Source organism: Strigops habroptila, chromosome Z (genome assembly GCF_004027225.2).
Source record: "Strigops habroptila isolate Jane chromosome Z, bStrHab1.2.pri, whole genome shotgun sequence".
Taxonomy (NCBI): Eukaryota; Metazoa; Chordata; class Aves; order Psittaciformes; family Psittacidae; genus Strigops; species Strigops habroptila.
The window spans coordinates 39764261-39776570 of NC_044302.2; the positions used below are offsets into that span (position 1 = coordinate 39764261).

The window sequence follows — 12310 nt, forward strand, 5'->3', positions numbered from 1 at the left end:
AAAGAGTTCATCCAGAGGGTTATTTGTTAGCTTTTTCTTGTAGTATTTTATTTTATGCTCTTCGTTGACTAATATCTGTTAGGCATTCAATTTCAGAAATAATTTATATTCTACGACACAATATAAGTTTGCAGCAACTACCAAATTATGGGGAAAATAACCGAGTATATTTTATATAACTAAGTATATTAATATTCTGCTGGTAGTATTACACAGGTGGCCCCTATTTCTAAGGTTGTGTACACTGAATAAACTTTGATTTTGGTAACGTCTTTTAAATTCCTAAGAAACTTGAAGTACAGATTTACAATGCTAGCCAAGTGTTCATCTCTTAGAAATAGTACACAGCCATTCTTCATGATACAGTCAGGTTTTCTAATAGGATGCACCTAACATTAAACATAAAATTCTAATGTTAATCAATCTTAGATTCCAATTCTCTGGTATGCAATGAACTTAAGCTTTAGATAAAAGAATTGGAATCTCATCATTGCAATTCATTCACATTACTCTCTATACAAGTACTGGGGCCCTAATTTCTCCTGAAATGAAAAACATCAATCACATGAATCAGATACCAACTTCACACACACACACACCTCAAATATCCAGAGGACAAAAAGCCAGTTAATACAAAATGGCACAGCTCTGTCAAAATCCAACCAAGTTTATCTAGTGTACACTACCTGAGAAATGGGGGGGAGAGGGGGGAAATCATCCAAGCCACTATTTTAATTATATTACAGAGTCCTCAGTTCCGCTATATCCTTCAAACCTCCCTCAAAGACAAATCTGAATATTTTTAATGTATCATTTTTCATTTCTGTTCTTCCCATTTTAATTTGAAGAAATGGAATATGTAAACTCTGCAGTAAATAAAAAGTTCTCACTCCTCTGCAGCAGACTTTTTCCCAGTTCAGCATCCTCAGCACCTGAAGTACTATGACTTTTTGTTGTGTAACTCATCTATCCATCCATTCATCCATCCATCCATCCATCCATTCCTACCTTAAAGATTACTATGTGTAATGATATTGGCTTAGAGGTTGGGGGGTTTTCTGCAGCAATATGGTCTCACGTATCTTTGTAGTACACTATAATTTCCATGATACCCATTAAATTAATTTAAAGTCTCAGCCTAGCCAAATATCTTGATGGTTAGATAGTATCACATCAGCAAAGGCTCTGCTTGCAAAGGTTTAAGACAGCTAATGACAACAATTAACTAAAGTGTTTGCATATGATTTAAAATGCTTACAATCCAACCATTCAAATTCTATGATTTTTTTTTTTAATAGATAGACTTAAATAACCACCATCTGAAAACCAAGCACATGCAAATCAACTGTCAACAGGTAACAGCAAAAACTAGCAATCACAACCTCCTCATTCTGTTGCTTCAACATAAACCATCCAGTCTTGTCAAACACCAGTTTGCTATAAGCCTTACAGGTTCACCATGCCATCTGTACTTTGCTTTCAAGAAACAAAAGTTATTACTTCAGGAGAGCTACATATGCTTGTATAGTTTCCCAGTCTAAATAAATGATGCAAACTACTAGACACTGTGACCACAGATATTTCTTTATCCAAATGCCACAGCTTTACAGAACCTTAAAACCATCCCATAGAATTAACTACATGGAATTAAAGTCAAAAAAACCTAAACTGTACCACTCTGGTTATCACAGATAAATCTTAGCAGCACTAGCAGTGATCACCTGCTGTCATAAACTTATCTCATTCAAATGGTCTCTGCAATCATCAGTATAAACACCTGGAGAATAAAATACACTCTAGTAGGGAACTGAAAATCATTTATTTACGAGAGAAGCACTGTAGTATTTTGAGAAAAGTTGGAGTGAACCTTCCAAATGCTGAACTGGAAAGACTGAAAAAAATGTTAAGATAACCTATCATAGATTTCAAACGAAAAGCTTTTGCTTGTAATACAACCCAGATAACTTTGGAATCCAAAAAACACAGGTTTCAGCTGCTTTACTGCATTGGAAATTGAGCTAGAAAAAAAATACTAACAATGCTTCCAGATCCTACACAGAAGAATCTCCTATTAGCATGCAAAAGATGCATGAGAAAAACAATTGTGTTGCTAAGATGAATGCCACCTGAAATTCTTAAAACCAGTCTTAAAATTATGATGCTGACTTTTCTGATTCAACATTCAAGAATGGAGACACAAGCACTCTCCTGTTTAACAACCCTGATGTTGTTTTGACAGCCACTAACAGTGAGGTAGATAAAGATGCAGAAGCACCAGAAACTCTTATGAAGGAAAAGAGGAAAAGGGTTAAGCAAAGAAACAAAAAGCCTCATAGAAATGGACGGATTAGCATCATACAACAGAAGATGAGAAATCAAAATGAAAACTGCAGAAGACATCTGCAGAGGCTGGAGCACAGGGGCAAATTAATCTGAGTGGTTCACAAAGTTAAATTGAGTAATTACATTGGGTTCGCCTGGACAATTTCATTTAGAGGTGGGGAAAAGGATATATCATAGTTTTATGGAGAAATGTTAAAGAGGAGTCCCATTCCTGTAAAAGCACAAGGAGCTGTAGCCCTCCCTTCCCATCACCACTGCTGTCACATACCTGCTCCAGTGGCTGCACTCGCTTACAAACACCAGCTGCACGTGCTTGGTGTACGCATCTCTTTTATTTATATAGGGAGTTTACTGCAAATCTGTTATTTATTCTTCTATCTGAAAGTAAGTAAAATCTAGATTCAGATCACAGGCAGTGGGAAGTCCACATCATTTATTATTGCAACTTTAATGAAAGAGTAGATAGTATGTTTTTCAGCTAATTCAAAATGTTTATATTAAGAAATATTTATTGAGGGAAACTGATGTTTGTAACATAGCATGTTTACTGAAACCTGATTTTTTGACACCACATCTAGATTACGGTGCACAGTTCTCAGCTCCCCAGTACAAGACAAATACAAACATACAGGAACTAGTCCAACAAAAGGTTGGGAAGATGACTAAGGGTTTGGAGCATCTGTTATATGAGGAGCAATTGAGAGAGCTGTATTGTTTAGGCTGGAAAATAGAAGGCTCACAGGAATCTTACCATAATGCGAATAAATATTTAATTGCAAGGGGTAAGAAGATAAAGCCAGAGTCTTCTCAGCGGTGCTAAATGAGAGGACAACAGACAATAGGCACAAAATAAATTGCAGGAAATTCTTAAATACAAGATAAAACATATTGTACAGGTGATTCAACACTGGAATAGGTAGTCTAAATATGTTGTGGAGTCACCACCCGTGAAGATATTTAAGAACAATATCCTAAGCGACCTGCTCTACCTGACTCCTGAATGGGTTGGACAAGTTCCAAGGGTTTTTACAATCTCCATCTGTCTGATTCTCTATTTAAAAATACATATATTTGTTCTAATGATTTGTCCAATAACTACTGAACTTTCAGTAGTTAGCTGGACAATTACACTCTTATCAGTATGTGCCCTTACAAGAATTCAGAGAACACTGAAAAAGTCTGCTTCTTGTTTTAACAAAAAGGCAAGAAAAAGCATCAGGCACATCATTTAAAAAAAAAAAAAAAAGTTTCAATTACAAAGCATGCAAAGAAAAAATTATACATGGGATTTGTTATGCTGCAGTAAAGACAAAACATACTGACTTTGATTTTTTCACATTAATTTTATACAGAAAGAAACTGTTACATGGGTATAAACCAATAAATTATAATGAAGAAGCAAGCCCAAACTGTTCAACGTTAATGTTTTCTGTTTGTTTTTAAAATCTGCATCTTTCAGGCCACATACGCTGCCTGCTTTAGAACAGTGCCATTTCCAGTAAAGTATGAAATGTTACTAGATACCAAAATTTTTAATACTTTAAGCACTTACAGAATCATAGAATCATAGAATAGTTAGGGTTGGAAAGGACCTTAAGACTTATCTTACTTTCTGTTGATGAATGGTAAGTCCAAACCTAGGGTTTGGGCTTTTTTTTTTTTTTTCCCTAAGTCCTGGAGCCCCACGCAGATGGTCTCGCTTTAAGAAAATAATAAACTTCTCACACTATTTTCAGAAGTATTAAATTATCTTCTTCTCTTACAACACAAACGATTGCAATGCAGGTAAGGAATGTCTTACTCTGCTTCCTCCTTGAAGCTGCTTACTGAAAGAACCATAAACAGACTATAATAAAGAGAAGCAACCAAGCCTAGTGGAAGGTGCCCCTGCCCGTGGCAGGGGGGTTGGAACTAGGTGATTTCTAAAGTCCCTTCAGACCCAAACCATTCTGTTATTTTATGAAGAACATAATACCTTCATGGGTAAAAGACTAAAATAATTACTGCAGATTTATTAAAAAAAAAAAAAAGAAAAATAACAGAAGGTGTTTTAAAATTGCAGTATTTTTCAGATTACTGAGGAATAATCTACAATGAAATCTGGAAATGATTCAACGTCAGTGTTCTCAGACTTCATAATGCAATGTGGCACATGCTGCATGAGACAATGGATGAGTACATTAACCTTTAAAGACATATGAACATACTTTTTGCACAAGTGACAACTGACAGTACTACTCCTGTTTGGAGGCAGTTGCTCCTCATTATTCCCATCAGATGCAGCGCAATAATTTTAAGCCAAACCAGAATGCTAGTGGCCCAGCCACCAAGCCCTCCCACCACAGTCACTCAACATACACAACCTGATACAGGGCAGCTGTAGTGAAAGATCTGCTAGAAGAATTTCTCAGCCCTTCCACAGCAAAAGCAGGCTCTGTTTTGCTTCTTCCCCTGAGTACAATAAGAAAGGGCATTTCGCAGCACTGCAGGTTGCTGCAGTAAGAACGACCAGAGTCAATGATACACAGAGCTGAACATGAACTGTGAGAGAAGGAGGCATGTATATGCTGCAGCCTTTATCGTACATTCATGGCTAACATATTAAAGATTCAGTAAAACAGATCATATGCATTCTATGTGGAAATTTGAGTGAAAGGCAACTTCAAAACCTTTACCTCAAGAAAAAAATGTACATTAGTTGCTATTTACTGCATCTATTAAAAAAAAAAAAAAACCCACAAAACTAAACTACAAACAAAACAAAACAAACAGAAAAAAAAATCAACCAAAACACCAAACCTAAACAAAAAGTGCAAATACTAGCAGATTAAAACAAAGCCTTTAGCATGCGTGGGTAACTAAGATAGTGTTAACCTGCATGATTAAGTGACAGTCACTGGTTACGTGGGCAAGGACAGCAGTCCCTATGCAAAATAAGCTGCTTCATTCTGTCTGCCTCACAGCAATAACCTCTACTAAAGAAAAAATGGGAACACTTGAGTAGGGTATAAAGGATATGTGTGAGGTCACTAACAATTCAGTTTACCTGCCTTTCAAGGAACAGATATAATATATAGAGAAGACTATAAGCCACCAATATTTTGCAGCTCTAAAAGAAATGAAAACTAGAACAGGACAGCGATGCTCCTCACAAAGGTATTGTGAAATAGGCACTGGTATGGGAAGGTATTCTTCAAACACGGACATTTGCACCTCTATCGCACTTCCCCCAAGAGGAGAGGGGAAGTACATAGAGTTGCGTACAAATTGATTGTGAGAAGTAATGTGGCTGGAAGTTTTTGACTGGAGGCAGGAAGGCTATTCCAGAACTTTGTCCAATGTCAGTAATGGGAACAGAACCATTGTTTCATTTCCAGAGGAAACTGGCAAAACTCTGCAAAATTTCAATGATGGTGCTCAACCAACTCATTGATTTCATATGACACATTCATACATACACATGGCAGCAACCGATTCCTCTGAATTCTGAAGCTTCGATACAAATTAAGCATCCCAAAACTAACTTCCGTCACTATTACACTTACTTTTGTTCCTACCGAAGTCAATGGAAAAATCTGACTGCAACAGGCTGAAGTTCCTGCCTCACTACTTTTGTTTTCTGTATCACAGTCAGTAGTGCACAAACTGTGTAAAGTTCAAACGGTAGCATGAAGATACGTATTTTCACTGTGGTTCTGTTTTTATTTGAAAACTGAAGTTATATATGCTCTATTTAGCTCATGGTTGCACAATACACACTACTATCAGGAGCTTAGTATTGCATAAAAGGAATGAAGTAGCTGACATGAGTGTTTATAAAAACAAAATAGCTAGCATAAATTGACAGTGTGCATCTCTGTCAAGCCTCTGGATATTAACAAGCAATGCTCTCTACATACACTAGTTATTCTTTTTATTGTGTTAAACAATAAAATTACTAACGCTTGGTAGTTTTGATTACAAATCAGGTGTGGAGCAACCTTACTTCGTCATATACCAACATTTAAATGTTCCTGACAACCATAACACATAGGGTTTTTTAAGGTTCACAGTCACCTTTTAGCTCTATTAGCTTTATCGACACTACATTTTATATTAAGACATTTGCACTTTTTTGTTCTGTGTAACTGCATAAATGCTTCATAGATCACAACAAATAAAAGGAAAATTATTATTCAGTTACCTGCAATGACTATATATGGCTGTTTGGACCCCTGGGCAGATCGCAATGAAGTTGCTGTGCAGTGCTTCTCTTACATAATGAATCATACTCTGCACTTACAACGAACACCCAAGTACCGTTCATGATTGCATTTGTCACTAAGGACTGCAATAAGAAATCAAAAAAAAGCCTGCTGCTGGAGAGATTAGCAAGTTCTGCAATGGCCAGTGCTGTTAGTCATACAACACCTTGACCACAGGTGCCTGACCTAGACCACAGCCCCATCTACTGCAATAAAAATCACAAGAAAGCTTCAGTCCCTGTCACATCTCACCGACCAGATCTTCATTTACAGAGACTGTATCCTCCGAAGCAAGACTCCATGAGGAACACAGTATCCAGAATCCATACATAAGAAGGGCATCTGCATTTACTGGATTTCTAACAGTAGGAGCACATACGCTCAAAAACATCTTTCTTCAACCGCCACCACCTACCAAAAGGAGCAGCAGATCCTTGACGTCTGGAGAGAGCCCAAAAAGAAGAGGCAGGGATCAGCAGGAGAAGGAATGGATTAAAACATTTTGCTATCGTTTTACCTACCCTTAGGTTTCTATATAGTATATTCTATACCTATGCTGTAATACCTTTTCCCCTGGCCTTCACGCACCAGTATGAACCCAAAACATATTTTGTACTGGTGTTTGTATTGCTGCCTGCACATCAGATTGATTGTTGCTGCTCTTACTGTCTTCATACATAGAAACTGCAGCTTCCTAGCTTCTGGATTAACAGGCAAGAACCTGAAGTGCCATTCGGATCATTAGCTAAATACAAAACCAAAAACAGAATGGAAAAAATTGGTGTTGAAAATGTAATATGCTCCTGCAGGCCTCATCTAGAGATGAAGACAATGGAACACATGACCACCCTCTGCTTAAAATAATGATGACTGGCCTGGTTACGGAATCAGGCCATCTACCCCACAACAAACTTTGTTGTGGTGCTTAGAGGGAGGGGGTCAGCATCTGCTAGCTCCATTATCACTTAGAAAACATTATTTGTTAAGTCATGCCCAAATTTTATAGATTACATCTTCATGGAAAATAAATGCATCAGTTATATGAGAGAGGATTATTCACTCATTCTGTCAGCAAGACATTTTTGGAGTATTTAAACCAGAGGAAGTAGAATAGGAAACATAGGAAATTCACTGATGCATGTGCAATGCCTATGAGGGCTTCTATTTCTCCTGCACCTCCCTTTTCAGTCATTCTAAACACTGGCAATAGCTACACAGCTACCTCCTTTTGATAAATGGTGAAGTGTATTTAGCTAATTATAAGCTATGCAAATGTTTTGAACATATCTTCCAGGAATTCGTTCTGCATGATGAATTTTTATTACTATAAAAAGTATTTATCAAATGATTTAGTTAAGTATTTCCTTAATGTAAACAAGTGCAAGGCTACAGAAATGTGCAACATTATCATAAAATGTGAAAGCAGGTAAGTCTTAAAAATGATAGTATCAGTTTTAAGATGATCTCTGTGCCCTGCTGTGCCCACGTACACCCCGTACAATCCCTTCTGAAGTCATCAGAGGATTACGGCTACATCACACATTTTGCATGACACAAAACAGTTTAATTAACACACATCTTCTGGTTTCCAGTAGTGTTCATCATCACATTGTTTAAGTACTAGACAGATAAGTATCATCTGCAAAGCAAGACTTAAAAATAACCATCTTTCTAGACAGACTCCAGAAAAAAAAAGGTCTTTTATCCAATCCTGTGGAAGAAAATCAAAGGTTAAAGCTTCATCAATTTAATTTTGAAATAGTCTGGACTAAAGGAACAGTCAGTGTTACTCCATCTTCCGGCACCCCTTCGATTTTTCTTTGGAGTATTCATCAAATAACAGCCACTCAATCCATTTAAAATCCATTTCTTCCAGCACAAAAACACATCCCGCTGTTGGTACACACCCACCTGGTGTTTCTTTTCAGCAAGGAGATAAAAGGGGCCAAGTCTCTCCTAAGTTAACTGCACCCTAGAGAAGACTAGCCACACAGGAGATCAGACACTGGAGTTGGCACCACTCCATCCTAACATGTTCCCCAGTCACCCCCCTCCAACTCCATCCTCAGCCTTTTGTGGTTGCTTACCCTAAGGAGTCCAGACCAATGAATAAGGAACAAAAAAAAAAAAAAACCACCACCCAAAGAACAAACAAACAAACAAAAAAAAAAAAAAAACAACCACCCAGATGTTCCACTTCTGAGACACAGTAACTCCTAACATGTACTTGTTTTAATCCACATAATTTAATCATGTGTTTTTACAGAAAATTTATAAGCTTCATGATTTCTGCATCTGGATTTAACACCCCATCCTCCTCTCCCTCCACTTCTTCACTTCTTCCTTCCCCCCTTTTAAAAACAAAAAATATTAAAGCATCAATTAAGAAAACCTTTGGAACAAAAGCAGAGGCAAACACATTAATGTCAGTAAACTGTAACAAGCTAAATGTAATAAGACGTACAAGTCTTGTACAGCCATACTCCTTACTGTTATAGAACAGTTCACTTTGAAGCAATGAAACTATCTTTCAATTTGATGGTACTTTGAATATAAAACCTTAGAAAAGAAGACTGAAAGACACTAGGAGAGCACATCCAGGCTATCTCAACACATTAAGTATAATCTAATAAATAATTAAATATTTTATATTTAAGGGTAACAAATGGAGAGGCATAAACAGGAGACAAAAAAGGTGTTCTACAAATGCCATTATTTTCAATATCACAGCTATTACTGTAACTGCACAAAAAAAGACCCTCCATGCCCTACCACTGTAGCAGAATTGAAGCCTTTTTTAACAGTAATAAAAAGAATGAAAGGTTGTTTTCAGAATACTGTATTTAAAAAAAAAAAAAGGGGGAAAAAGGAATGAACAGCAGAAGAGTTTGTAGCACAACAGCTGAGCTCCAGCAAACATACAGTGAAATAAAAGGGTAGTCACAACATTTCCAGAAGAACACAATGTGTACTGAAAATAGAATGCAAACTTACATCCTCTTGTTTATCGCTCTGCCTGGTCTTACAATAAGGAACCACAATGAAGCACAGGTATACTTCTGTGTATAATGCACCAGAACTATAGACCAAATTCTTACACACTTTAATGAAACATCTGCCAATGCTTTCTAACACCTACAAACAAACTATAAAAGAGACTGATTACTGGCTTCTAGTGTCTTCAATTAACACACTTTCACATAAAAAGGTATACATTGCATATGTCAATGTCAAGAGATCTTGTACAGATTTAGTCGATACTACAAAAGGTAGACAGCTGGAGGTACTCATATGGTAAACTTCTGCAGATGTTTCAAAATAAATGTCTTAGAAAGTGTATTTAACACATGATATTGCAAGCAAGCAGATGACTGCATATACGACCCTTGTTTGTCGAAGTATCGTAGCTATCATCTTTGTCAGACAGATTTAGAGAAAAGCATTACTCAAGCTCGTGTGCTGTTATGAACAAAATTTAACTATCCTTTTTATAAAAATATATTCATTTTCTTTAAAGAGGTGCTCTTGGCAATCCTTCCACCCTTCAACAGGTACACAGTACTTAATAGAGCTATAGCATCATGTCTCTACAACTTCCTTTTTACATTTCACTTTACTTGGGAAGAACAGTTTCACACAAGCCACTTTCCCATGAAACAGAGGTAAATCCAGTTCTCTCTTACAGATGCAGTCAACCAGAACAGACAATTTGCTTAGATAAAACATGCCACAGTAAAGGATGGCATATGACCTCTACCTACAGTGATCTTGCTTGCTCACTAGCAGAAAGCTAGGAATGATTCTTTGCAGAGAATGATTTACATCCATGGGACAGATCACAGTACATCCTCTCCAGGTCCTGAAAATGTGCTTCTGTAGCCACAGGAGCCAGTTTGCTCTATCAATCTCTAAAATGTTGAAAGAACTGCCTTACAAATAATGTTTATTTCCACTTCAAATGACCTCAAAAAATTACAAAGCACAGACAGCAGCACGTTAAGGAAAAGAAAAATTATAGATATATTTTCAAAAAAAAAAAAAGGAGAAATGTGGAATTGTGGGTGAGAAAGAAGTCCAACAGCTGTGATTAGTGAGCCGTGTGTTTATACATCTTTCAACATTATACGAAGCACTGGGTGAATTTCAGACTGCCCCAGATGGCAAAAGTCTGTTGAATGAAACTTGTTGACAATGTTGTTAAAAAAAAAAACTAATATTTGATAGCAAAACAACACAGCCTGTTATAAATGTCAAATACGGGATTATAAAGCAATGTACAGGGATTCTGGACTTGAATTTCGGCGCATAACCCAACCATCTGTCGACCAGTTGTGTAGCAAAACCAAGATAACGTGGAAATCTCAAAGAGGTCAGCCAAATTCTCTTCCTTCAGCTACAGCGTTTCCCTGCTTACGAACATGCCCGCGGTAATCGCACTCTGCCTGCAGATTAACCCAGGGGAAATGACACTCGCCACCGGCAGAAGGAAGATTGCAAAGGCAACCTTGTCAGATAGCGAAGATAAACGGGGTGCTCAGCTCACGGTGAAGCAGCCTGCAAGAGGCAGAGGAAGACTTCGCCGCGCCGGTACTGCCGAGCCGGGCAGGGACCCTTCGCCCAGGGCGGCGGGTGCGGGGAGTCCGGTTCCCCCCAGCCCTCAGCGGTCGGCAGATCCGAGCTGGGCTGCTGCCTGGGGCAGACTATGGGGCTGCACCCTGCACCCGAAAAGTTAAACCCACCGGAGCGGGGTGGAGCCGCTCCTGACGCCTCTCCCACAGCCGGGATGCCGGCCCGGCGCAGCCGGGGATCGGGCAGTGTTGCGGTTCCCGCGTCTCCCCCAGACACCCTCCTTGCCCAGCGGGGACCCCGCAGGAGAGGTACTCGCGGCCTCCTGGGAAAAATAAATAAAATAAATGATAATGTGAAAAAAAACCCAAACGACTCCGAGGAGTGCTCCGAGGGCGGAAAGTCCCCGGAAAGAGCCGTCTCGTAGCCGGGCCGGGAGCACGACCGACCCCGGAGGCGCAGCGCACCGCACCCGGGACACAGGGCTCCAGTCCCACCGCCGCGTCCCGCTCTGGACAGCCGGCACAGCCTCCCGCCGCGGAGCACGGCTCCGTGCCAAGCCTGGACACTAGTTGCTCTATCCGCGGTGGAGAAGTGGTGAAAAGAGCCCTGGGGCGGCAGCGGAGCCCCGGGGCATCAGGGCCCCGGCCGAAGGGTGCTCCCCCGCATGGGGCAGACCGGGGGTCCGCCGCGCAGCCCTCCGCTTCTCACCTCCTTAAGTTCCTTGGCCACGTCTTTCAGGTCCCCCAAGACTAATTCCAAATCCTCCACGATGATCTTGATCTGCTCCTTCACCTTGGTTTTGGAGGCTGCAGGCGGCCCCTCGGACGGCGACGAGGAGGACGATGCGGTCCCCTTGGACTGGGCGGACATCCTTCGGGGCAGCCCGGCGCGGCCAGGGGAGCACGCAGGTCAGGCGAGCGCGGCGGCTGCCGGCCGCCCGACCCCGTCCCTCCGGCTCCTGAAGCTGCTGCAGCCGCTGCTGCTGCCGCCGCCGCCTGCCCGCCCGCGCATCCCGCGCCGGGGGCGCCGAGCCGCGCCGCGCTCCGCCGGGCGGCCGCGCTGTGCAGCTGCCATCGGCTCCCGGGAGCGGCGCTGGGCCCGGCTGCAGCCCGCCGTGCGCCGCGCCTGCGCCCCGCCCCGCCCGCGCCGTTGCC

At 40.4% G+C, this 12310-nt stretch overlaps 1 protein-coding gene across 4 annotated transcripts in view; it reads right to left on the bottom strand.

The window, feature by feature from the left end:
* The window catches only part of PRR16 (proline rich 16), a 147979-nt gene extending 135878 nt beyond the window's left edge, over window positions 1-12101 (bottom strand). For all 4 annotated transcript variants that reach the window (XM_030470435.1, XM_030470433.1, XM_030470432.1 and 1 more), the window contains exon 1: window positions 11865-12101. In XM_030470435.1, the coding sequence (XP_030326295.1) occupies window positions 11865-12026 (162 nt within the window). In that variant the 5' untranslated portion in view covers window positions 12027-12101. The remainder of the gene's footprint in view (window positions 1-11864) is intronic.
* Between the last annotated feature and the right edge of the window lie 209 nt (window positions 12102-12310).